This window comes from Fringilla coelebs (assembly GCF_963513975.1).
Source record: "Fringilla coelebs genome assembly, chromosome: 1".
Classification (NCBI taxonomy): domain Eukaryota; kingdom Metazoa; phylum Chordata; class Aves; order Passeriformes; family Fringillidae; genus Fringilla; species Fringilla coelebs.
In genome coordinates, this window is record NC_140028.1 from 38,261,067 (window position 1) to 38,287,735 (window position 26,669).

At 38.5% G+C, this 26,669-nt stretch overlaps 1 protein-coding gene across 1 annotated transcript in view; it reads left to right on the top strand.

The window, feature by feature from the left end:
- CA8 (carbonic anhydrase 8) overlaps positions 1-26,669 on the top strand; it is a gene marked incomplete at its 5' end in the record, with an annotated part of 49,813 nt that overhangs the window by 16,551 nt on the left and 6,593 nt on the right. The window contains 5 exons of the mRNA XM_084226484.1: positions 6,323-6,418; positions 8,826-8,888; positions 10,232-10,280; positions 12,912-13,024; positions 19,982-20,151. Coding sequence (XP_084082610.1) covers positions 6,323-6,418; positions 8,826-8,888; positions 10,232-10,280; positions 12,912-13,024; positions 19,982-20,116 — 456 coding nt within the window. The 3' untranslated portion in view covers positions 20,117-20,151. The remainder of the gene's footprint in view (positions 1-6,322; positions 6,419-8,825; positions 8,889-10,231; positions 10,281-12,911; positions 13,025-19,981; positions 20,152-26,669) is intronic.

Consider the following 26,669-nt stretch of genomic DNA (forward strand, 5'->3'; position numbering starts at 1 on the left):
TCTCAATCAAGAGTGTAGAGAGTGGAAAAAATGCAATGGTTGACTGTGCCAGCTGCAGTTTCAAGCAGGCCCACTGATGATTGTGGCCCAATCAGATATTCCAAGTGATCCAATTATTTAAAATTTTTTGTCTTCTACTGTGAGTAGAGCACAAACAGGAGCCTGTTGAACAGAATAATCCCTCATGTCACAAGTTCTTCCAATATGGGTTATGGCTGCCAATTAAGTTGTGGCAGGACCTGCACCCAGGCTGGGCAGGTGTTTCTAGTGGCCTCTTGCTGCCTGAGCTGCCAGTGGTTTCATCAGGCCCCTGTAGACCCTGCTTCTGGTGCCAGGGGTTTGGGAGGATTTTTGCTGTTGGCACATTTCCTTTTGACTCCTATGGGGTGTGAGCTTGGAGCTCTATTCCAAACTGCCTGACTTAGCCAGTGGAAACACAGCACATTGAACAGCAAATTAGAGTTTCAGTCATTTAGCAGTAAGTATTCATAAAGAAAGGAGTGATAGCATATGAGCTGCTTTGTGTGGTAGCAGGATATTCCAGACTGTGCAGGTTCATAGCAAATTTGCAACATTAAGATCATACAAGAGTGCAGAAATGCTGGTGCAGAGTTCTTCTTCTCCCCGTGCCATTAATCAGATACCTCATAAGAGATGATGAGCTGTGGTTTATTTCAGGATGTATTTTCCTGTAAGGAGTTAGCCCGTGTCGTTTTTGGTCTGACACTTGGGTGACACATGCACACCAGAAGGTCACAGTAAGGGACAGAGCTAGTAGCAACTTTCCTGACATTTTAAGGGTTGGGCAAGCTTAGTTGAAAGTAAGCTTAGGTTAAACATGGTCATTCAAACAATTGGATGACTGAGGAGGTTTGAGAAAGAGGCATCATTCAGGAGTCAATCATGAGACGCTGGTTTGGTGGTCACAGGCAATTCATGCCTGGGCTCAGAGAATCCTGAGGAGTGCAAAAGAACAAGAGGCAAGGGACACAGGTTACAATAGGAGACATTCTGATTAGGTAGAAGGAGAAATAAATTATGGGGAGGTCAAGCACAGAACAGGTTATCTAGAGAGGTTGTAAGACTCCTGTCGTTGGAGATATGCAAACCTTAGTTGGACAAGGACCTGAAAAACCTGATCTGACTTTGAATTAGTAGCTGACTTTGAAGTTGGCGCTGCTGTGAAAGAGTTGAACTTCAGAGGTAACTTCCAACATAAATTATCCTGTCATTATATATTTTATCTGTGAGCTGGGAATGAAGTAAGGTCATCAACAGAGCTTAAAAGATCACTTTTGCTCTCAGTGAGCTTTAGACCCTGCAGAATTCCATAGAGCAGTCAGTGCCCCAGACAGGGGAAAAATGTACATTTTTGTAACTGTGTTTTTTATTGAGACACTGGTTTCCAGAACTGATGAATGTGATAGGTCATATACATTGACTCTGATCCCTGCCAGAATCTGTCATGCCAGGACTGCAATTTTGTGTAAAAATCTACCATCAAGCCTCTTCATATTGACATAGAAGGCATTTGTGTGGTAGAGAAAGGAATGGATTTAAGGGGCAGGGTTTTAATTTGATGAATGTTTATTGATTTTAAAGCCAGGATCTCAGGTCCTTACTCAGTTCACAGAAAGTCTTGTTTTGAGACAGGCCCCCTGCTAATGTCTGTCAACTTCTGCTTAGTAAGGATTGGGTTCAGTAGCCTTTTGGTTGAGTGGGTCTGGATGAAAATTGAGAAGTTTCTCAGAATTTGTTCCATACAGAATAATCCTTCCAGGGGGTTTGGTCTCCTACCTGGAATGATTTCTTAATCTTCACCGTGTAGGAGAGTCTCTCCAGCTGTTCACTTCAGAGCATATCAACTTTATCAGCACTTTATTATTATTTGCCTTCATGAGTTTTCAGTTTATCTGATTTTAAAGAAGCCACTACAACAGCTTTTTGATTTACAGCTGTAATATTAAAAGGCCCAAAATTATGGTTCTTTCAAGAGAAAAGGGGATTTTTTGAGTGCTAAGGATTTTCTGATGGCTTTCTGATTATTTTGTAAAAATATACTGTCTGGCATGTCAAGCCAGTCACCCATAGTCAGTAACAGCATAGCTGACTCATTTTGGCTCTGTAGAGCCATCATAACTGCAAAGTAACAAAACATTATCTGACAAGGTGAGCAGAGCCTTTCCTGCCACACTGACATGTGTGGCTGCTTTGTACTCTGGATGAAAACCACACAATGGGAAGCTGCCAGTGCACTGTAACTGATTGTTTAAAAAGCCCTGCATGGTTATGTTCATATCAGGGGCTGGCACCCCTTGTGACTGAGCACTTTTCAAACAGCTGTCTCAAATGTAAAAATGAAGGTTACTAAAATACAGAACATTATTAGCCTCTGTGATTATTCCTAGTTGTGAAAGACAGAGGCATGGATATGATGTCATCCATGTGCATGGGCATTATATCATAGTGACAGTTTCAAGACTTGTGAAAGCACTGTGGTCTTTCCTCTGTGCACATCTGATTCCCATAAATATTAACAAGAGTTATAGGCCATGATTTTGTGGTCCGTACTCTCAAGAGTTCAGATTTTGTCATGTTTGTAGACTTGTTGCCATCTTTTTTTGAAAACTGTTGTCTGGTGTTTATATCTAATGTTACATTACAAATAAAAAAGAACACACAAAAGTCAGAACAGCTCCAGAGAGCAACAAATACGCAGGATAAAACATGATTTAAAAAACCCACACGCTTTACAACAACATTTACTACTTCCTTGCAGCCTCACTTTCTGAATGACTTTTTCATGTACTTACCCAGCCCTGCTTTGAGCTACATTTTTCTTGTAAAAGAAATAATTTGACTTCCATTTATTTAAGTGCATAACCAAATGTGTTTAATTATTTGAGTGTGCATGCATCGTCTTATAGAGTTAAATGACACATTGGCCTGCTGTTTGGAAATATCATGGTATTAATTATTATTTTCCATTAGGTTGACTTTCTAATTTCACTTTGTAAATCACTAATGATAGATTCACATTTTCTGTGAAGAGCTAATTCTGAATGTCACCTTGAGTCAGGACACGGGAAGGTAACAAATACACTGCAGTGCATCCAGTGTGCTATGGTTAGCACTATAAATAAAGAGTGCTATGTAGAAAGAACATATGAGCCTGACCACTTTTTGTTGTACTCCCCAGTCATCTACTGTCAGGGGTTTAGGAGTGCTCTCCACCTGTTTTCTTTAGTGTTTATGACAGCAAGTTTGCAACCTGCTGTGTAAAAATATATCACTAATCCACTGTAATTATGGCCATCTTTAACACTATTATGGCCATCTTCAAGCACAGATCAGAAATTCATTCTACTTTGGGTGTTAGCAACCCAGTACAAAATGATGGATCTTGTTCCAAGGACCCTACTATGGAATTTAAACATCCTTGAGCAGACCCTCAAAGTTCCAGAAACCTTTAGACCAGAAAGTGCTGATGGCCAGTTTCTGAGTACCTTCAGTGATGTTGATTGCTAAACCTGAACCTAGTTTGGGGGTGTCAGCATTACCTTTAGGTATGTACGTACTGCTGCACAGACTAATTCTAGAGCTCTTAGCATTTTATAGCATTACACAGAGGTTTTGGTGTCATTTTTCTAGGTGATGTGGCCTTATCACAGGGAAATCTGTGCCCTGATGAACCTACTGCTTAAGATAGGACATTCTGGTTTTGGATTAACTGGGGTCATTGCTTGAACAATTTGAAGTGCTTGTTCATTTTCTTCTTTCTGGGGTTCAGCGTTTTCCTTTCGGCTCTGTTTAGAGAAAACATGCTGTTGTCAGAATGCAGATGTCAGATTAGACTTCACCTCCAAGGGAATGTAACACTGCCGTCCCCACTGTAGATACCACAACCAATTTTTCTTCCACATTTCCCTCTTAACGTCAGGATTTTGGTGTGGGCTGTGGGACTCCATGATCCCCCTCTAGTGGGGAGCTGGTGTGAACGCCAGGCTCTTCTGGAGAGAAAACCCCGGAGACAAAAATCACATTATTGGATGGATCCTGTGGCTTTAAAATCCAAGGGCAAATCAAATGGGTAACAAAGCTTTTTATTAGTGATAAAATGTACACAACCAAGTTAATCCATGGGCTTAGTTCTAAAGGGGGCATTTGTATGTCTAGAAGTTTTGTAGCTGTGGGCAAATAGATTATTTATGTTAGTGTTCTCATATAAAAATGATTTATTGTATTTGCTAAGAAAAATGTTTAATTTTTTTTGCCACAACAGATGCCTTTGATCAAAGTGAATAAAGTTATTTGTGTGATAATCTGGAATTTAATTCAATTTACAATATGTTCATTTAAAAGTTTCTATTTACTTTTGGAATAACAGTCATCAAGAGGAGTGCCTAAAATTCATATTGGAAATAAATAAGTGGAGAGTGATTGCTTGAAGAACTGGTATTCTGAAATGCTGAGATGCCTCAATGAGCTCCTGTTGTGTAAGGGGCAATAAGCATTTCACAGAGGCTGTTTCTCCACAGAAATAAAAAACAAAGTAGGAAGATACACTGCTTTAAAAAATAATTTTGCTGAAGGTGGAAACAATGTTAGCTATAAAAATGACATTTTAACTTCTTAGACACATGACTGAACAAAACATTAAGCATGATTTTACAACGGAAATTAAGTCTAAGAGTTGGCAGATAAACTTCAAAGCAGCTGTGCTTAGGATGTTGAAGCTCTACTGTGTTATCAGACCTAGACATAGAGATTACATTTACATTTATTTCTGGAAAAACTCATGTTCAAAGTGCATATTATCTTTCAGTAGATAGTTTCCTTCCTTCCTTCCTTCCTTCCTTCCTTCCTTCCTTCCTTCCTTCCTTCCTTCCTTCCTTCCTTCCTTCCTTCCTTCCTTCCTTCCTTCCTTCCTTCCTTCCTTCCTTCCTTCCTTCCTTCCTTCCTTCCTTCCTTCCTTCCTTCCTTCCTTCCTTCCTTCCTTCCTTCCTTCCTTCCTTCCTTCCTTCCTTCCTTCCTTCCTTCCTTCCTTCCTTCCTTCCTTCCTTCCTTCCTTCCTTCCTTCCTTCCTTCCTTCCTTCCTTCCTTCCTTCCTTCCTTCCTTCCTTCCTTCCTTCCTTCCTTCCTTCCTTCCTTCCTTCCTTCCTTCCTTCCTTCCTTCCTTCCTTCCTTCCTTCCTTCCTTCCTTCCTTCCTTCCTTCCTTCCTTCCTTCCTTCCTTCCTTCCTTCCTTCCTTCCTTCCTTCCTTCCTTCCTTCCTTCCTTCCTTCCTTCCTTCCTTCCTTCCTTCCTTCCTTCCTTCCTTCCTTCCTTCCTTCCTTCCTTCCTTCCTTCCTTCCTTCCTTCCTTCCTTCCTTCCTTCCTTCCTTCCTTCCTTCCTTCCTTCCTTCCTTCCTTCCTTCCTTCCTTCCTTCCTTCCTTCCTTCCTTCCTTCCTTCCTTCCTTCCTTCCTTCCTTCCTTCCTTCCTTCCTTCCTTCCTTCCTTCCTTCCTCTCCCTTTCCTTTCCAAATGTCACTGTTTTCCAGCACTTTTCCCCTCATCTCCTTCCCCTCCCTTCTTCCCTTTCCAGCTTCCTGCTAGTCTGTCTTCCAGCACTTTTCTCAATCACTACTTCCCAGATTATGCTGTGACACTTTACCACAGCAGACTCTGTGTTTACTATCCAGTGTCTACTGCCTCCCACGTATTCCTGCATTAGCTCCTTTGCTCTTTACCATCTCTTTCTTTCACCCTTACCCCTAAGGTGATCCTCAAGCCACTTTTCTCTGCCTGACTTTCTCTGTGTTTAACCTTTTCTGAAATCACTTCTCTTACTACTGACATTTGAATGATTTGTCTCGGGAGGTAGTGTGTGAGACAAATGATAGTTCAGTCAGTCAGTCTGAGGTGTTTGGACAGCCTGTGTCCATAATAATTCTCCTACCTGGGGAGAGAGCTGGCTGGCTGAGGGGCAGTGCTGGTGGATTTCATTAGCTGACATTATTTCAGTATTCAGATTGAGAGAGTTGTTGAGTCATCATTACTATAGTCATTCACACCTTTGATGTAGAGTTTTAGTAACTGGCTGTACATCGCTTTATCCACAACTTTATCTAGTTTTTTTCCTTGGTGTACCTGATATTTACAATATGTGCTATAATAACTAAATCCACTTATCCCTGCATGCACAGCCAGGAGTGTGCACATACGTGTAGTCATGCATGCACACACACAACATGCTGAGGCTTTGTTGATTGATGCTAATTGCTGGTGGTTTTAATTACAAAATATATTTCTCTATTGCTCTGTTTGTACTGCTTTGTTTCAGCTTCATCTAATGCACTGGAACTCCACACTGTACAGCAGCATTGATGAGGCAGTAGGGAAGAAGCATGGCATAGCTATTATTGCTTTGTTTGTGCAGGTGAGTTTCCTGTGTTACACTTGTTACGATGCACTGTCATTTGTCTGAGGATAATGAGGTCCTTTCCTTGTTATTGAATTTTTAATGATTTCATGAAAGAAAACAATGTATGACTGCCGGAATTGTATTTGCAAGGTATTTTTCAGTCGTGTCTCCTATAGGTGTGCCAAGCAATCAGTTCTTGTTTGAGCAGGATATTGGAAGTATGTTCACTATAGAAGGGATAATACATAGGCACCTCTGGGACTCTGGCTGTAAGTCTACATCCAATCTTCATTCCTCTGAGAGCAGAATGAGGGCTGTCAGGGGGGACAAGTGCTTCACTATCTCTGTGATGTATTTCTCTTAGTTCCTGGCTGGGTCTGTTGTTCAGGAGTTGAGGAAATAGACAGAGGAGAGGAGGAAAGATTAACAAAAAGGCCTACAAAGCCATTGGCACTGCTGAAAACTGGTAGTAGAATTGTGCTTTCCTGAACAGGAGCAAGTGTGTTTCTTCACTCAGGACAAATGCGAGGTGGAGTCATTTCACTTCTTCAGAGACTGAGAATGTTAACAAGACTTGCCAGAGACCCTCAGAAAAGCCTGCAATGAGGAGGCTCAAAGCTTCCTGGGGACAAGGTGTAATGAAATCTGGGAAGTTAGCACTATAATCTAATTGCTGTTGAAGGTTTTTCAAGGTCTGCACCCTATAAAGATTTTCAGTTTTAGTCCTCAAACACGAGATTCTCATCTTCCTCATGAGAAATGCCAAACTGTTTTATTTAAATGGGTTTGGAGGGAGAGGTTTAAAGTTCATCCTTAGATCAAATGGATTTTCTTGCACAGTGATATTATTAATTTGTCGAATTTCATAACGAGTTTATGAGTGCCTTTGAGCTTTACCTCTGAATTTAAAGGTGCGTTGGTTACCGCCTCAACACTCAGATAGAACTGCTAAAAATGGAAGTTAGAAAGTCTTCAGCTTTGTGTCCTAGAGGGCTGTGTGATAATTGCTTATGTAAGTCACCTTCTCATTCCAGCAGAGGTAACCTTCAAGTCAGTTAGAAAGTTATATATAAGTTCCTAAATAAATTTGAAACTTCAATGATACATTTTCCATTTCTGGTCTGTCACCCACTCCAGTTCTCATAAGCATTCCAAAAAAGCTTTTTCATTAGCCAAGAAAGGCATAATTACAACTGACCAAGGAAAAATAATATTTAAGCTGTTTATTAAAGGAACAGGGAGAGGAACTTTGGTGATCATTTTTTTCTTGGTAAAGGTATGGAAAAATAATTTTGCACCATGGTTCTCAAAACACTTTATTTTAAGGTCAATGAAAATATTTTTACTGATTTAAGTTACAGCCCTTGGGAATTATTAATTTAGAAGCAGCATCTTTAAAGTGACTTCAGTATCTTTTATGCACTTTGAAAAGTTTGAAATTGAAATTCCATTCTGAAGCAAAAGAAAATACTCTTGAATTTATAGACGTAACAAAGTACCTTTTGTTGACATTCAGTTGGTTCCTTACAGTGGCTACTGTGTTGTTGTATTCCAAGAGAAACAAAATGCAAACAAATTTTTAAGGGTCTAGCTCTCCCCTTCTCACTCATGCTGGTTTATTTCCTCACCTTGTATTTGTACATGTTGGCAAAGAAATCAAGTGGAAGGCCATTCTGCCTCTTCTGATTTTGTCCTGAAGGTAAAACTAGGATCCTGGAATGGGTGATTTGAGTCAGAAGCAGCTGAGTTTAGTGTGCAGAGTGAGCAAGGTCCATATAAAATTAGAGTCTCTTATCTCGGTGTGTTTCTTTAGAGCCCCATCTTCTGTGCCTCGCAGGCGTTCAGTAGCGGCAGTGCTGCAGCCTGGCTCTCACTGGCACGGTCCCAGAGATGCTGTGGGAGAGGGAATCTGCTGTTCTGTGCTCTGCAGGCAGCAAAAAACTCCCCTGAGCTTCAGAGATACCTTGGGCCAGATTTGCAACGCTATGGGAACAAATTCAAAAATTTTCTGTTATGCTAGTTCACTCTGTTCCTTTCTGTGTACTTTTCTGACAAAAAACTGGTAAGGACAAACTGTGTCCTTGGCATCTATATGCCACAATACTGCATGAACTTGACCCCACATAGAGCAGGTGCTGCAAAACAGGGTTAATAAACACTTACCAGACTTAATTATGACTCTTTTGTTCTGTGAGTTTGTCTCTGCTTTAAAGTTATTTAAGCCCTGTTTACTTTTGGCTGGTGGTTTTATAATGATTTAATTTTTTGGAGTTGTCATGTATCAGTGTATTTGATTAACACAAGGTTGTGTAGCTAAACTAAAAACAGCTATAGTACTTACTGTTCTGGTTGACCTGTGTTTTGCCTCACAGTTTCTGAAATACCAAGGTACTGGAATTCACCTTTGCTTGCTGTATTTCAGATAGGAAAAGAGCACGTGGGCCTGAAGGCTGTAACTGAAATTCTTCAGGACATCCAGTACAAGGTAAGGCATTGTCTGAAGCAATCCTTCCTTTGATGGCCAGAGAGACCAGCACAGGGTCTGTAGGGAGCCAAGAGAAAGATTTCAGATGTGTCTGTGCTAAAACCACATATAAAAGCCATCATTTGGTGGCCAGCGTGATAACCTCAGTGTTTTATTCAGATAATATTATTCAGCTAATATGTATTTTTATACTTTTTTTTTTCTGGTGGCCAGGAAGTTTGATCTATACCAGTAACTGCTTGCAAGTCCTACCTTTTCAGTGATTTTCATGGAGTCAGTGTGAGTGTAAGCACTGCAACATGCTTAGTGAACACCAGCAGCCATGTCTCCAAACTTATCTGGTTTTAATTTGTAGAGGGAAAGAAGAGATGAAGTGAGCACCCATATTAACTTGCAGGGAAATCAACAAAAACACAGTGCTGACTTGTCAAGTGGATTATGTCTGGGGATCCTGAAGGACAGGTAGTAATCCTAGCAGGACTGAGGAGATTTGAGTGCTCTCCAAAATGTTGACACTATCTTAAATTACCTTGGGCAAGTAACTTTCAACTCTTTGCTTCATGATCTGTAACACAGAAATAATCATACATTTCTTTGATTTTAAAAGGATTTTGTAATGTATTGATGACACATATTTTTATTGGTCTGAAGAGATTACCATTCACTTCAGCAGACACTGAAGTGCAGAAAAATAAGAAAGGAATTGAAATCTTTTAGTCAAATAATATATGGTAAAATTCAGTCATGATGTTTATTATAAATTCTTTATTTATAAAAGTGTCAGAGAAAACAATAGTATATGGAACTCTAATTTCATTACTGAGACAACAGCCAAGCAGAGGAAGGTCATGAAAGGCCTCACCATTGTGTGACTGTGTTATAATGGTGCCTCTCAAAGGATCAGCATCAAACACACTTTGGCATACATAACATTTTTATGTATTAAATATGAGGGACCAGCATTATTTTATTAAGTGTTATCCACATCAGTTAAGCAAAGCTCACTTTGGCCCTCGTTTTTTTAACTCTTTTTGTACGAAACCCCTGAATTTCATACAGAGAATTTCAAGGCTGGGACCTGAAAGAATTCCAGGTGCTAAAGGCAGAAAGTTAACAAATTGCTGGGATAAGCTTAAAAATGAAATAAAAAATAGGATAAAAATACATGTTTGTAGCTGCAGGGAGAAATGCAATGATGATTAAATGGGTGCTCTTAGTGAGGTTGCTTTCCACAGGAATGCAAGGCTTAACGGTAAAAGAACACAGAATGTGTTTTACCTCGGCATTCATCAGCATTGTGATTAGAAGCTAGAGATGAGATTGACTTGTATTCATTTTTTCAGGGAAAGTCCAAAACAATACCCTGTTTTAATCCCAACTCTTTATTGCCAGGTAGGTGTCTTTGCTTACTTTTGCACTTTTTTAACTTTTTGTGTGTGGATTAGTAGCTGATTGCAGGGGCTGAGACAATCTTAATCTAAAGCCTAGCCTGAACTGCCAGCCTGAGTGTGTCCCATAAAGTGGTAATGCATTTTGATAATGCACATCCTAACAGGGATGGTGGTGAATTCTCGTTGGAATTTACTGTAAATCTGTCATGTCACCTTTGTCATGTGAGTGGGATGTGATACTGCGGGCTGTGTAGTGCTGACAACACCGTGGCTAGCTTTGCTGAGGATTTACCCACCCATCCAGAGAGACAGCTGTGTGTATTCCTTTCTCTACTTGGGCATAAAGTAGGAAGTGTAAGGCTACCCACTTAACAAGGTAACATTTTCTGGCAGAATCAAAAGACAGTTCCATTATGAAATGACAATTGGATAGCAAAAAGGAGAAGTGACAAAGGGAGGCAAATTCAAACTTACGTAGCTAAAAGTTAGAGAGTAACAGTAAGAAATGTGACTTTTTAAACAAACATTTCTAAAAAGAAAAGCTTCTGCAAGGAATCCATTTGAGCTAAGCTCTGTCGTAGTGGCAAGATCTTTAATTTTTCAAAGTAGCCCAGGTCTACATTAAACTATATTAATTATATCAAAAGAATATTGTACAAGTTGCAAAGTCAAGTCTCAGCAATTAGGAATTGCAGGAATTAAGGCAGCCTGTGCCTCTCATGCATATCCATGATGAAACATCACCTGGTTGCATGACCATAAGCTATTTTTTACAGGACCCCTGCCTCACAGCTCCTGTTTGATGCTGATCAAATCACATAAACAAAAATGCTCACAAGTCATCTCTGTGTTCCTCATTTTCCAGGTGCCCGACTTGAGATCATGGGGTCTGATTTGCAGAAGTGCTGAGTGCTTACACCTCCAAGAGAAGTCAATGGGAGCAGTGCTCTGACTGTTTTATGTGCTATAGAAAGTTAAATACTCTGAGAAATCAGGTTCTAAGCATGTCATATTGGACACCTCAAATGAATAGATGCATTTGACCTCATCTTCTCTGCCTCAGTTCCCCAGCTGTAAATTGAGGGGATAATCTATCCTTCCTCACACTCAGGGGTATGGGAGGATAAATTAATTCATTTAAGCTCTCAGGCACTGGTGAAACGAGTGCATTAGAAATATGAAAAATGAGAAAATATTCTAACAAGTAGGATTTCAATAGCATAAGAAAAAGAATTCCAAACGCCTCATATTGTACCGAGAATTCGAAATAATATTATGTACTTTTCAAATCAAAACCATCTGTCTTTGCAAGTAAATGCAAAGGTTCTCCAGAAAAGACACACATGATCATGTGACAGCACTGTATCACGATGCATGCACAGGATGGGCTGAATTAATTCTTGCAGTTCTTAACTTTTGAGTGTTTGATAATGCAACTTGCTCTCAGTGGATTTGCTACATCATCTCCTAGCTGAGAAAGAAAATTACACCAACAAAACAAAATCCATTTACTGACAATCACAGGCTTCATTAGCAAGATTTAATTCTACTGATTTTCCTCTGAGCTAGTAGTGAAATGACAGTAACAGGTTAGTGCCACCAAGCAGGTTTATTTGTTTCCAGTATCCCATTCTGTCCCTGTCAAGTTAGTCACAACCTTCCCCCTGGTTCTCCATGCCATGATTAACCACCCTTTGTCTCCAGTTTCTCTCTAGGTTTGTTTCTTGAGAAACCCTCTTTTACAGTCAGGCAGTTTTCTCTCCTTTTTTAGGCAGTGTTCTCTCCCTTTTTTTGGTACTTTTTAGGTTGTATGGCCTACAGCAGCAAAGGAAAGCCCTGTTCTGTCTCACTTATGATGTGTAGTGTGATTGGACTCTATGAGAAATTAAAATTAAAATAATGAAAATTAAATATCTTTTATGTAGAGTTAAAACTCTGCATGCACAAAATATTGTACATTTTATTCAGCGGCAACTGTTTATCCTAACAGTTATTTATAAACACATTAATAAACATATAAATGTAAAAAATTATGTCATGATAAGGTAAACCTTGATGTTTTCCCCCTCTGAAATTCAACTCACTTTTCCAAAGGTAGGAAGCACCAATACATCTCAAAAACAATGTCAGCAGAACTGCAAAGTGAAAAGTTTTTCTTCAGCTGAATTTTCATTGATTTTTTTTTCTAAAAAATGAAATAAAATTAATTCTTGAGACATATCCTAAATGTAGAAGTCAGTTAAAATTCAATCACCACAGACCCTCTGCATTCAAAATACGTCTCTTTTTAGCTTTTGACATTAACAGGAAATCCTTTATTCCCATAACATTGTTTTTTTACTGTGTTAATTTAAAGAGCTGTGCACTGGTTATTTTTCACATCTACCAAGTGGCATTTTCACATCTAAAATGCACATCTGCAGGGTAACTTACTGTAATATAATGACCACAAGCTCATATACATTCATATGAGGAAGTAGTGGGCAATGCTTGGCAGGTTATAAATTCATACCTTAGTTTCTGCTTTCTAACCTTGTCATGCGAGTGCGCCCACAGCTGTCATAAGCTGTCACTGAAAACCACCATTAACTTCCTAATAGTCATTAAAATTCCACATTTCTTTTGGTTTCAGATCCTCTTCTGCGTGACTACTGGGTGTATGAGGGCTCTCTAACCATTCCACCCTGCAGTGAAGGTGTCACCTGGATACTCTTTCGCTATCCTTTGACTGTGTCCCAAGTGCAGGTAACAGCTGTGCTTAAATTGACCTTGGAATATGGTTATGAGCTAAAGGTTATAGCGTGCAAATGTATATATCAGAATGTTATGTCTGTTCTCCTTAAAGATCCCATTAGATCAGTACATGGCTTTTCAAGTAAAGGTTAAACCTTTTGAGTCGCTGAAAGCAACGCAAAGGTCAGAGATGAAAAACCTTATCATTTATCATCTGAGTTTAAAATAATTCTTATATTTAAGTCAACAAAAAAGAAAAAAGGAATTCAATGGGCAAAAGAAATTCAATTCTTTATAATTGTAAGCTTTCAAATATCACTGCTTTTTAATGTTAAAGGGAAAAAAAAGCACAGGGAGGCACTACATCCTGGAGAATGAAAAACGTTAATGTAGTACAGATTGGCTAGATTGCATTGAACTGTATTTAATTTATCTGGCTCTTTTAAAATTCAGTTTTATAATAAATGTCAAATGGAAGCTACCTATTTAAATTTGATTTCACACATACGTATTTTAATTTTTTTTTTCTTAAATTAAGTCTAACAGTTCAGAGCCTTTCTATGTACAATTTTTCAAATCTGTCTACAAATAAGCCCAGTAAAAACAAAAAAAACTCCTGATGAATATTCTCCCACAGTCTGTGAATCCCAGCTGGAGGAATGTGCATTTAATTTAAGTGAACCCACCTAGAATCCCTGAAGCAGAATGCATTCATTTTCATTGCCCGCTCTGAAGCATGTGAAAAAAGTATAAAAGGTATAACAGATTTCAATTATTTCCGCTTTAATAATTTAAAATTTTGCTAGTGATGCCAGCACACTATTTAAACATTTTTAACAATTTAAAATTGGCACCATTTCTTGTCTTAAGGAAACTGAATTCTTGGTCTAATCATAGGATAAAAGCAATAGCTCCCAATAAGTTGTCTGCTAGTTGCAACTTAAATGCATCCCATCATGAATCTCTTATTTGCTCATGAAAAGCTAAGACTTGTGGCTGCTTACTACTGAGTAAATGCATTAATTACTACTGAGTAGGCAGCATTCTGTTAGCATTGTTAGATTCAGAATAACTTTTAAAGACAGAGTGCATTTTGTAACTTGTCAGCTAATTGTCCATATGGGATATTGATAAATAAGGGGACTTAATCAAATGTACGAAGTCCAGTTATTACAGCTGAGACATAGTAAGATGTTACAGCTATTACACTGAGACATAATATGATATTTCTAGTTGCAGATTTCGTGATAACTATTCCTTTTTAATCCAGTCAGTGCACAGAGGAGAGCTGAGTTTAAACCATCCATGTGTAGTGGGAGACACCAAGAGGGTGAACAAAAGAGGAATTAAGAAGAGAAATACAACTTTAGTTAGTGTTACTATGTACTAATTTACCACAAGAAAGCAGGATGTTGGAATGTTGCGTGAAGGGGATAAGACTCCTGAAAAGAATATTGTGCCTGGGGGAAAGAGTGACCTGTAGTGCCTGGGGCAGAGACTGAGACTCACAGCCATGGCCTCTTTTAGGTGAGGGGTAGCTGGTTTGTGTTCCTGCATTACTGTGAGAGGTTCCAATCCCATCCAAAAACACTGCAGGGATGAAGGGCATGCCAGTCAGGGAGGAGCTTTTCCCTCCCACTGGCACTGTACATGGGTGAGAGGTGGCACAGGAGTCCAGTGATGGATAGAAGCAGACTCATGCCAGGATGATCCACTATACTTGTCATAGATAAGCATCAATTACAAAAACATTCCTCTGTGATATTTATGATGGCAGCATTAAAGTTAAGGTTGTGCAGGGAAGATAATTATTAAGAACTTGAAAGGCTTTTGCCAAGGTGGGATTAAAAAAAAAAAGTTTAATCAGATATTGTTTTCAGATGTCAATGAAAAATAAATATATCAATAAAATAAATATGACAATGAAAAATAAATATGGGGTAAGTGAGAGGAGACAATTCTGGGATTCGTAAATTGAGAGGTATTTTGAGGTACCCATGATGCCCAAATTAAGATTTTGTTGGTTCTAGAATATTTTGCTATAGCTAAAATTCTGAGATTTTAAATTGTAATTAGCATTTTCTCTGCAATGAACTAATCTGGCCTCTTTTGTGCATGTGGGCATGAGTGTCTAGGAGAGATTTCATTTAATCACAGAACCACAGAATGATTGGGGTTGGAAGGGACCTCTGGAGAGCATCTATTCCAAATGCCCTGCTAAAGCAGGTTCATCTAGAGCAAGTTGCCCAGGAGAGATTAAGGAGAGATTAGAAATGCAAGGGCTTCTGTCTGTGGAAAAAGAGGATGTAGTATGGGATATACCATTTTGAATCTTCCATGGAAGGCTGGTAGAGGTATTTAATTTTAAGTCAGCTTGTAGTATTAAATCATAGATTTCAGTGCAAATGCATTTCTAATAGGTTTAAGTACATTATTTTTACATTTGTCATTACCTTGTAGAAATTTCTTCTTTGGGATACTAATGAAATGTCGAGTGCTTTATATAAATACTAGTAGCATCTGTGGTTATAGCCAGTGAGAGACAAATTCAAGGCTATTTTAATTTTTCAGGCCACAAAATAATCAAGTTCTGAGTGTCAATAACAAGTAAATAAAGAATTACATAATATAATATGGACTAAGTTTTATTTCTTTCTTCTGATCAAACTAGTTCATATATTGGAGACAATATGCTAATTTTCTGCATTTAACACAGCAATATTGATCAGCTTAATAAACTGCGGGTCATAAGGGCAAAAATGAATAAAATTTCCACTCTGTTTCATGGTCACACTCATAAAATATTTTCACATTTTGTTATTTTGAAACAATGAAATAAACATTTTGACATAGGCACAATAGGCTGACCATTACAAAGTAGAGAACCTTTTTTTTTACCTGAAGACATTTTCAGATAGTGAAGTTCAGCTGATGAGTTGATATGCTACTGATCTAAGTCAAAGTTAAGTGAAAGGAGATCTGAGTGTGCTGATTATACAAATAGCAAAAGAGCAATTCAGGACTGCAGCATCAGGATGTGCTTTCCTGGAATCATGAGGAATGCTCTTTCCTCATTGGAAGTAATTTTCTTTGTCATGAGACTTCCCTTCCATCAAAAAGTCCTTCATGGGTCATTCTGTGCATATTCCTGTCCTCCTATTGTGATTTTTTTCATCCTCATTTGACTTATGTTGAAATGCACAGCCCAGAAAGAACTGTGTAGATTCTTTTTGTGAGATACCTCACACATGCATGTACCTGCTGAAATGCAGTGGGAGAAAACTCCTATTAGGCCAGTAAAAACAGGAAATAATTGAAAAAGACTTATTCATGCTGCTCTCCACTATATTAAAACATAAAAAAGGGACATTTGTGAATAATGTGCTTTGTGGTTCACTGAAGCCCAGAACAACTGCATTGTCTAAGCCACTCAGAGTAGGGATTTTAAACAATGATGCAGAAGGAGCTCTTGTTCTGCTGTATTCATTGTCAGAGTTAACTGGTCTTTTATTGAATGGCATGGTCTCTAGTCCTTTTGTCTACCTCCTTCAGAATGAAAAACTACCAAAGGACAGAAAGAGTAACTAGCATATGGAGCTGTAGTGGGAATTGTGCAAAATTTAGGTAAACTAAAATAAAGCACTCAGAGCTTCATGGTATTCTGGGTGCTGGGAAGTAGGTCCATGTTCTTGGAAGGTGTCATGGAGACATGTAAAATTTTCAAACAGAAGGATAATGCTTCTATGCCTCACATCAAATAAATGTTTATGGAAAACATGCAAATTATTAGTATTGTGTGCTCTATTCTTCAGCAAATGTGTAAGTGAAACAGAAGAATGCTCAGGATCTGAATACAATGAGTGGTAAAAAAAATCCTACACAATGTGAACATAAATGGTTTTACTCAGTAGAACTGTTCACATTGTGGATTTGCCTTTATACTGGTAAGAACTTAATCCCAAATTTTAGTGTGAACAGGCTGAGGTCATCCTTAATGTCTTCTGGGCAGGAGAACTTTTTTAACTAGCTATTCCTGGTAACAGTATGTGACTATCCAAGTGTGCTTAGCCTCTAAGACATCTGTTTCATTGGCAGTCCTGCAGAGTGTACTCCACAGCATTGACTTATGAGGGGCTGGGAGGAGATGGAGAGCAGTGAAACAGGATCAGCAGGGCATGCATATGTCTTGCTTTGGAAAGACAGGTGTGTGCTAAGGAAGGCAGAAGCCTCCCCTGAAATGGAAAATGTAAATCCCCTCCCTCCAAACTATTGTAATTTTGAAATTAAGGGGCTCTTAGACAAAGATATGGGAACAGGAATAACAGTTATTTACTAGGAAAATTAAAAAAAAAAATGAATGCAATAGTACAAAAAAAAAAAAAAAAGGAAAATAAACTACTGACAGAATCAGAACACAACCTGACACCCTATTGGTCAGGGTGTTGGTAGCAGTCTGATTGAATGGTGGCTGCAGTCCTCCTGGAGTGACAGCTGTGGTCCTGTTGGAGCAGGGATCCTGCAGAAGGGTGGAGTTTTCCTCTGAAAGTCCGGTGGTGGTGTAGATGGGCCTGGTCTTCCTCTGTGAATCCAGTGGAGAAGAAAGCTGCCCCTCTGGGAATCCAGTGGGGAAAGGCTGACTGTGATGTTCCAAATCTCAGATTATATCCAGTTAGGAATGTTTGGCTCCTCCCTCTGGGTGGAGCTTCCCACAATGGGGTGGTGTCATTTTATCAGCCATGCAGCGACACTCAATGGTTCAATAACAGAAGAAGATATTTCCCAGAGGGAGGATTGGTTGTGGAGGAAATAAAGAAAAACTGCCCAATTAACAGAAGATAACTGCCCCACCTGTAACAGATGGGAAATAGAATACACATCCAGCTACCTTTCAACCTGAGACTACATATTACCTTGCCACATGGAAATTCAATAGGGAAAGTAGTGTTGGCACAGCTAATGTCCTGTTCTGACAGAAGTGCTTCTCAGGAGTAGAGCAAAGGGTCTCTGTTACGGCAGTCTGAACCATGGAAGGAACAACTAAACAAGGAAGGTGTTGATTGCAGAAGAAATTCCCCCTTGGAGCAGACCTACAATTCTTGACTTCCTTAAAGACTAAAGAGCAGGCACAGAGATCAGGTCAGTCCTACTCTCCTGACTGAAGAAACTGGAAGCTGCTTTGTGAGGAGTTACCTCCTGGAGGAAGATTTCACTGTGGGAACTGGGATGGAGCATTTGTAGTTTCAGTAAGAGACAGCTCACAAATGCCAGCTTTGCAGAGAGCCTGTTCTTCCCTCTCCTTCATCTGTCTTTGTTTGAAGTATCTCATTCTCACAAGATCAAACAAAAGCCACATTTTTGTAAAGTGCTCCTTCCTAAACTGCAATTATCTCAGACTTTCCAGAGTTGATTCAGATGGTGAAAAAGTATGCTTTTACAAAGCTCCTTCAGTCATTTACCAGCCCTTGAGTTCTGAAGACTTTTTCAATTCCAAGCTGGTAGTGGGTTTGTTTTCAGTTTCCTTTAAGTAAACAACAACAACAAAAATCTCCCATAACAAGATTCTGCCTCTAAAAGGACCTTCAAGGAGCTTTTTTCATTTTTGCAGTCTAAGCTGTTGCCTTATATCTCAGCTGCCTCAAGCTGAGTGTTGATTTCCAAACACACTGTTTTTTGAGGAAAATTAAGCAGAGAAGACCTAGCCCCTAAATCAAGTAAATAAGTTTTTATCAGTACTGCTGTAGAGTGGAAAACGACAATGAGGGCAGTTGTGTTCCAGGTTGCAGTAAGAAAGTATTCTCTGTAGGCAGGATAAGAATAAAAATGCCATTACCTGCTGTTTAGTACCTCATTTAATTTAATTCTGGAATCATGCTTACACTCTCCCTGTAATATTTCCTAGGGTGTTTTTTCATGGAGATATTAACTCTGTAATATCTTAGATGTTAAAATTATTGTATACTCCAGGCTCCATTTTATTTTCTGTGCATCTTCAGTTTCAAGTTAGAGATGAACTGCATAGGGAAGTGTCACAGGGTCAGTACAAGTACAAAGGCTGAGGCTTTGTAGTACAAAGGGGAGTCAGTCATCAAGTACATTTGCTGAATCCAGCTAAGACAGCTTGTGAATATGTCAAAGAAAAAATATTTTTTCTAGTAGTTGTAACTATTTAAAATATCAGACTCATAAAACCAGCACAGGTGAAGTGTTTTATCATGCAGCACTTGATGCTAGTACCAGGGATGGAGATGGAAGCTGCTCATATTCTTCTGTACACCAGATGAGATTTAGAAAAATGTAAAAAGAGTCTACAAGCAAGAAACATATTTGTTTTGGCTCAATTGAAATATTTCATGTTTAGTTTTTACTGTTTTTGACTTTCTGACTATCTACACCTACAGATCTTTTGAAGCAGTATTTTGTTTTGATCACAAAACCTGTATTTTTTCATATAAAATGTCAACAGACATCCTCTAAAGCTAAGAATCTGTTCTGGTTTAGAAGATAACAACAATTCTTCTGGTTCAGAAGATAACAACAGTTTCAGGAAGTAAATAAATCACTAGGAGAATTTCAAAACAATTTATAGTCAAGCAAATTATTCCTGAAATGCACTTCTTTGAAGAAGACCAGAATTGCTACTCTAAACACACGACAGTAAGGCTGATTCATAGGATGTAATCTGCAATGGCCAAGGTGGTTATAGATCTTAAAAGAAGTTGTGAAAAGGCAAAGGAGAAGTTTGCCAAACCATGTGCTTAAGAGTTCTTGTTTTTCTCTGTATCTCAAATATTTTGACAGTGCTGATAGCTATTTTTAGATGTTATTAATGTATATTTACCTTACTATATGGCACCTGAACACTCCAATTTTCAAAGCTGCAGAATTGGCTGGACAGGGCTGGTTTTGATCATTAGTTCCATGGTGAAGAATGTGTCTCAGCTTCTTAATTTCTGTTTTTCTGTCTTCCAGATAGAGGAATTTCGAAGACTGAGGACTCATGTTAAAGGTGCTGAACTTTTAGAGGGCTCTGATGGAATCCTAGGAGATAACTTCAGACCAACTCAGCCACTTAGTGATAGAGTCATCAGGGCTGCATTTCAGTAGCAGAGGAGGAAGAACAATGATGAATCTTCAGTCAGGTAAGCAAAAACTTAGCAGAAATATCAAAATTTTGAAATAATTTAGTTAAAGTAGAAAATGCACCTAATTTTAGCTAATGTTATGATACAGTGTCACAATTTTAAATTCTGACACTGTAACTTCTGTTTCATCCTGTGTGTAATAGTTTGGTTATGTCATGATTTACCTCCAGCTGGCAACCAAGCCCCACGAGCTGCTCAGTCACTTTCATGTGGTGGGATGGGGGAGAGAATCAGAAGGGTAAAAGTGAGAGAGTTTGTGGGTTGAGGCAAGGACAGTTTAATAGTTAAAGCAAAAGCCATGCATGCAAGCAAAGCAACGGAACACAAAAAAGTCATTCACCACCCTCCAGGCAGTGAATCACAATGCCCACTTACATCACAGTTACTTCTTGTAGCTTTAAATTTCTCCTGCTGCAGTGAAGAAGAGTGCAGTATGCCTTGGTTATGTGGTATATTTCCCCAGTTACTGAGTTTTACTGGTTGATTTCTTTCCATGTTTCTGGAAGACCAGCCATTGGTGGATCTTATCACACTATTAAAAAAGCAGGGTAGTAGTTCTGGAAGGAGGCTTTTAGTTCTAAAATGAGCCTTTGCTTCTTTTTTTTTTTTTTACGATGCTGTTCTTTCCCAACAAGACTGAATTTCGAGCAATTCCAGTGAAGGTACAAAAGGCAACAAATTAAATACTGTCATACCTATTTTTTCATATTTCATTCGTCAAAGTAGTTGCTGCTTATTTTCCACCTTCATTGACTCCCAGAGCAAGAATTTGAGGATGACACAAAAGAAATACACATGTGAACCTGCATTAATCCTGCTTCAGTTATTAAAACTTCTCATGTTATGTTCCCCCTATCTAATTTTTATATAAAATAAATTCCCTCAATGTTCAGCAGTTACTCCTAATCCTTGTTATACTTAGTTAATGGATGTTTTCCTATAATGAAAACCTGGCAAAGAGATTCAAAGAGAGTTAAAGTCCAGGGAAGTGGCTGAGTCACCATTTCTGAAGGCATTTAAGATGTTAGATGTGATTTTAGAGATATGGTTTTGTGGTGGACCTGGCAATGCTGGGTTAATAGTTGGACATGATGATCTTTTCTAACTTAAATAATTCTATTATACTAAGAAAAATTATTGCCTTGAAAGTAATGAGTCAAGGCACCAGCTGTATGGTTGATTTTGAAACGAAGTGATCCTGCTTTAATGCAGGACCCTATATACTGTTAAAATACATAGTATAAAAGCTTCCCATTTTCTATCTTCACATTTCTTCAAAGCTACAAAATAACAGATTAATCTGGAAAGCATGCTGCTTAAAGGGTTTTGATAAACTGTTTTGGGTAAGGATATTTATTTGTACTTTAAATTCTTTCCCTCTCTAGTTCATGTCAGGCTCTGTAGTGGAGTTAAGCCCATTCCGAGCATGCTCTGGATCCAGTCTCCAGTTTCATGTGAAGTAACAAATGATCAGGTAGCAGATAACCCATAAAAAAGATTGATAATTCAGTGCTTCCAAAAGATCCATTAAAACAAAGTGAGAAGATTATTGTCCCTCCTGCACATGATAGAAATTATTAAATTGGCCAGGACAATGACCAACAATTTCATGGTCTTTCCATATAGCATTAGCATTTGATATAGTGTATGCATCAAAACACTGTTGAAGTAAGGGTTTATTTGTATTTTATAGCCCTATTTAATATCTGCATCCCAGAAGTTGAACAAAAACCCAAAACATTGATCCCTTTTTTTAATATTATTTTCTCATTCCCATATTTAATTTTGGGCATATCCCTAAAACAAATTCTCAATTACATGGTCTCTGCAGTAAGCAAATGTTGTCACTTTAATCTTGAAATGGATGTTTCAAATTCATCCCAGTTTCTGCATAAAAATTACTTGGGAAAATCGTAGCAATATTAAAGTGCAATTTTTCTCAGAGAGTGAATAATGCCCTCAGGCCAGTGCAGGTAATTCAAGTCTGTAACAGTGAAATTACTTGACACACTGAGTTTGAATTTTAAGCATGAAAGAGTTTCCTTTACAATGATGGAATTGAAATGTAAAAATTTCCCTTTTGCTTTCATGTTTGAAATTTTATTACATTTGTCAATACTTATAAAGATTTTTTCTATGTAATAAGATTTATCTCGGCTTTGCTTCACAAAATAATCTGCAGTTTTAATTCTCAAATGATGGAATTTTTAATGCAAAGTAATAGTCCTCACTGTAGGGCCATACTAATTATGGACACTCAAGCACTGAGGAAGAACTGTGACTCCTGGCACAACGTAGCTCACAGAAGAAATGACACTTGTTTCTCTACACCTGATTGAATTTTTTATCAGAATTTCGTTTGGTCAGGTCTTTTCAGTTTTGTGTGCATCAGTACAAGTAGCACTGAACTAATCAAGGTTTCATTATATATCTTTGCTATTGAGTTTAGAGAGCTGAAAAAAATGAAGTGTAAAAAGAAATCACATGGCTTCGTTCACATTTCTTCTTTGCAAAGGGGTAAAAAGGGAAGGAAACCATCTTATTTACTTTGTAGTCATTTATTCACAACTCTCCAGCAGGAAGGTGTTGAGGAACAGTAGCTCTTCACACAGACCTCAGAAATCCTCAGAAAGATTCCTTCCTTCACAGGAACGAGGGCAGTCCCTTAACCTGGGACTGCTGGCATCAGCTGAATATTGCTATGAAGACTCAGTAGTAGATGGGGAAGTAATAGTTTTCAGGGCAGCATCTTCCTAATGATTCAAGAGGAGCAGTTCTTCTTTACAAAGAGCAAATTATTTTTTATTTTAAAGCTGTGGTATGTCTTTAACATTAAAATTACAAACACACCGGTTGACTTCTTTTCTTACACTATGCCCCTCTGCCAAGGCTGCTGGAACTCCTGTCAGTAAAGTTTTCAATATTTTTTTTTTAATTCTAAGCCAGTGTGGCACAGTTACTTGAAGAACCTTGAGGAATATTAGTTTGCCATGACCTTGTTACTCTGCCGGGGAAAGGAGGAGACGAATGTTTTTGTAAATGTTTTGTATCCATAGGAGTAGAAAGAGGTTGTTTGAAAGGTCTAATTGATTTTGACTGAATCAGAATGCAGGCTCTATGCACACCATGCTCCCAAAGCTTCAGAACATCTGCTCCTCAGCCTCGATTTAAACCTTGACAAAACGGAACCCTTTGTGGCTTATGATCAAATGGCATATGTTGATCTTTGATGTAATTTGTTCTAATTTGTTGAGTAAGAAGCAGAGTTGACACAAACATGGAATATCAGGGTGTATAATACCAGGGAAAGAGCTAATTTTTTTTTAATGTTCCCTCATCATGGAAAAGCCCAGATCTCAAAATATTCCTCTCCAGTTCTAAGACAAAGTTTGGCCAGGCTCTAAAGGGGTCCTTCAGGATGACAAAACAGATAGAACTTTGTAGCTTTTCTGCTCTCTTTAACCCAGTAGGTTTTAGAATAAGTTTGCTGCTATCTAATTGGCCTCTCCTGGCTCTGCTTCTTTTCTGCTGAAAAAGTATCTCTCTCAGCTATAGCTTGGGGTTAATGACTTTTTGAATTCTGTTTTGGTAGGGTTTTTGACATGCATCCAAATTACATTCCATTGAATGACCTTTTCATCCTTCTTCTCCTGCCATTGCTGAAGTTTTCAAATACATTTCTTTTGAAAAAGCCATTAAAAAAATTTTTAACCTCTTTAAATTATATCCAATAGTGAAAGAACCAGTCAGGTGTTAAGGAGTTTGGAGTAAAAGCTCAGTACAGATTTGCTTTCAGACATGGAAGGTTAAAAAATTGAGTTCAGATTTAGAGAGTGAAGAACAATAAAATAACAGAGTAGTTGTAATTGAAAGGTGCCTCTGGAGATCTATTAGCTTGATCCTCTGCTCAAAGCCATGTTAACTGCTTAACACTGAGCCTAACACTTAAAGAGTGTTGCTCGGAGCCATGTTCAGCTGGGTTTTGAATATCATAGGGATGAAGACTCCTTAACCTCTCTAAGCAAATTGTACCTGTGCACTCCTGCAGGGAAAAAGGTTTTTCTTAATTAAAAATTAAATTTCCTGTATTTCAGTTGGTACCCGTTGACTCTTCTCCTTTCAGCATATGCAGCTGAAGATGCAGTCGGGTGTGATCTCTACTTGTTCTCATAAAGTGTTTATACACATTGATAAAATCCCTCTTGAAGCATCTTTTCCTAGGAGGCTGGGCAGTTTCAGCTCTCTCAGCCATCCTTCAATGGCAGGTGCTCCAATCCTTTACCATGCTTGTAGCCTGTTGCTGCTCTCCAGTGTGTCTGTGTTTCTTCTGAGCTGGGGAACCCAGGACTGGGCCCAGTGTTCCAGATGTTCTGTCAGTGTTGAGTAGAAGCATTTCCCTCCACCTGCTGGCAGTGCTTTTCCTGGTGCAGCCTAGAAAGCTGCAGGACTTCATTGCTGCCTTGGGTGCATTACTGACTTAGCTTGAACTTGATCTTTGCCAGGATTCCCGAGTCCTTTTCTGGAGGAAAAGAGAAGTGATAAAATTGTAGTTTCCTCAGTGTTAATGCTAGTTTCATTTTTACTTCCTGCTTAACTCAGAACCCTTGCTGTGGGCATTAAGCTGTATCTTAATTTCAGATGATCTTGAAATAAGATTTATAGTTACTGTTGTTATACAGCAAAGCCTAACAGTGAGGAAAACAAATGCTACCACTCTTAGGAATCAAAAAACAAATATCTTACATCTTCCATTTCATTAAAGGGTATTTATTTGACAGTTGTAGGCTCGACACACTATTTCTCAAGATGTGAATTGTGACTATTCCAGAAGGCTTGCCACCTTTTCTAAAAGATAAGAACATTTCCAGTACTGTGTTCTTCACTGAAGACAGCATTATTTTTGGTTTCCAATGGATTTATCAGCCCTTCTTTAATTCTTGTTGCTTTATGTGTAGCTGATTTGATAGACATGCTTTTCCTTTCTTTTACATCAGTGGAACAGCTTTATCTATGAATGAGCAAGACTTCTGATTTCAAACACTTGAGTACCAGCTTGAATTTGTAATGATAGTGAACTCAGGATGGCATGCCAACATGTCTTTATACACTGGGGTGTATACACATGATTCCATGCATACAGTAGGTAAATGGCATTTCTCCTGTTTACTAAGGGGAGGTCAAATAGGTGCCTGTTACAGAGGTCATTGAAATTCACAAGACTCTTTTAATAGAAGACTGTAAGAAATTGTTCTAAAAAAACAATTTTCTAAAAGAATATTTTCTTTTTAGAGTGATAAACTTTAATTTCCTCTGAGAATAATTAATAAAAGAGAATTTGATCTCCAGTGTGTTGTCTCAAAACTCCCCATGTCAGACACAATTTATTTGGTATTCATAAACAATTATCCTCCAAGTGTGATGATGTCTTATACCTACTCCATCTGCATACATACATTACTCAAGTTCTCCTGAACATTTTTTCATTTGTGACTGATTCAGAAATTCCTGAGAAAGCATCAATTTTTATATGCACAAGTGCATATACAAACTCATACATACACATGCATCTGTCGTAGGCTCAGACCACAGACTGCAAGTTTATCCAATGTTCTGTAAATTATGGTAGCAGAAATTAATTCAGATTAAAAACATGCTTAATATAATTACTATTTTCCTAGTTGTAAATTCAAGATTAGAGAAAACAATTAAATGACATCATTAAAATAGCAAGGTTTTGCTAGGCCTGAGGAGCAGGAAGGTGTAATTTAGGGTGGGAGGAACAGAGACTGCATTTCTGATGCTGCAGACACTTTCTGCATGATACTGAGAGGTCTGAGCAGGCAAGGAGAAGCTGGCACAGCATTAGTTTCATAGCAGCGAGAGAGGGCAATGTGGTGACTATCTGCTGTGTTTTGTGACTGGAAAGTGCAAATTCCTTGCTTTTGAAGCTGCTGAGCAGCTCCTGTGGCTACAAAACTATGTTGGCCTTTCCCCAGGATAATAAATAGGGGATCTGGTGTTGCCAGTGGGAATGAGCTAGTACTGAACAGGCAGTGGTGCACTCTCCTCTTTATGGCATTGTGAATTATATGATAAGAGATTGTAGACTATGAAAGAACATTCAAATCCAGAGTGAGCCATGGAGCTGCACCTCACCTTTTAGAAATGGGAAGGGTGATGCAATGCTATGGGCTGTATTTCTGTGTTTAAACAGATCTCAGTGAAATTTATATTTTAATGGACATTTACATTAGCAATCCACGTGTCTTTACTCTCAGTTTACTAGTAGCATTTGTAATTCATGAAGTTTACAAACAAGTTGCTCTGCAGAAGTTCTAACACTTGGGGATTTTATTCTTTCCTGTTGTGTAGGTCCAGAGCTGGAATGAGCTGTTAGCAGCCATGCATCATTAGGCTACTACAACTGTTCTTATCATTTTCCTGTTTGAAAAAACCTGAATCAACCTGACAGAAAGATTATCAACACTAGTTCTTAAGAAATGCAAACACCAATT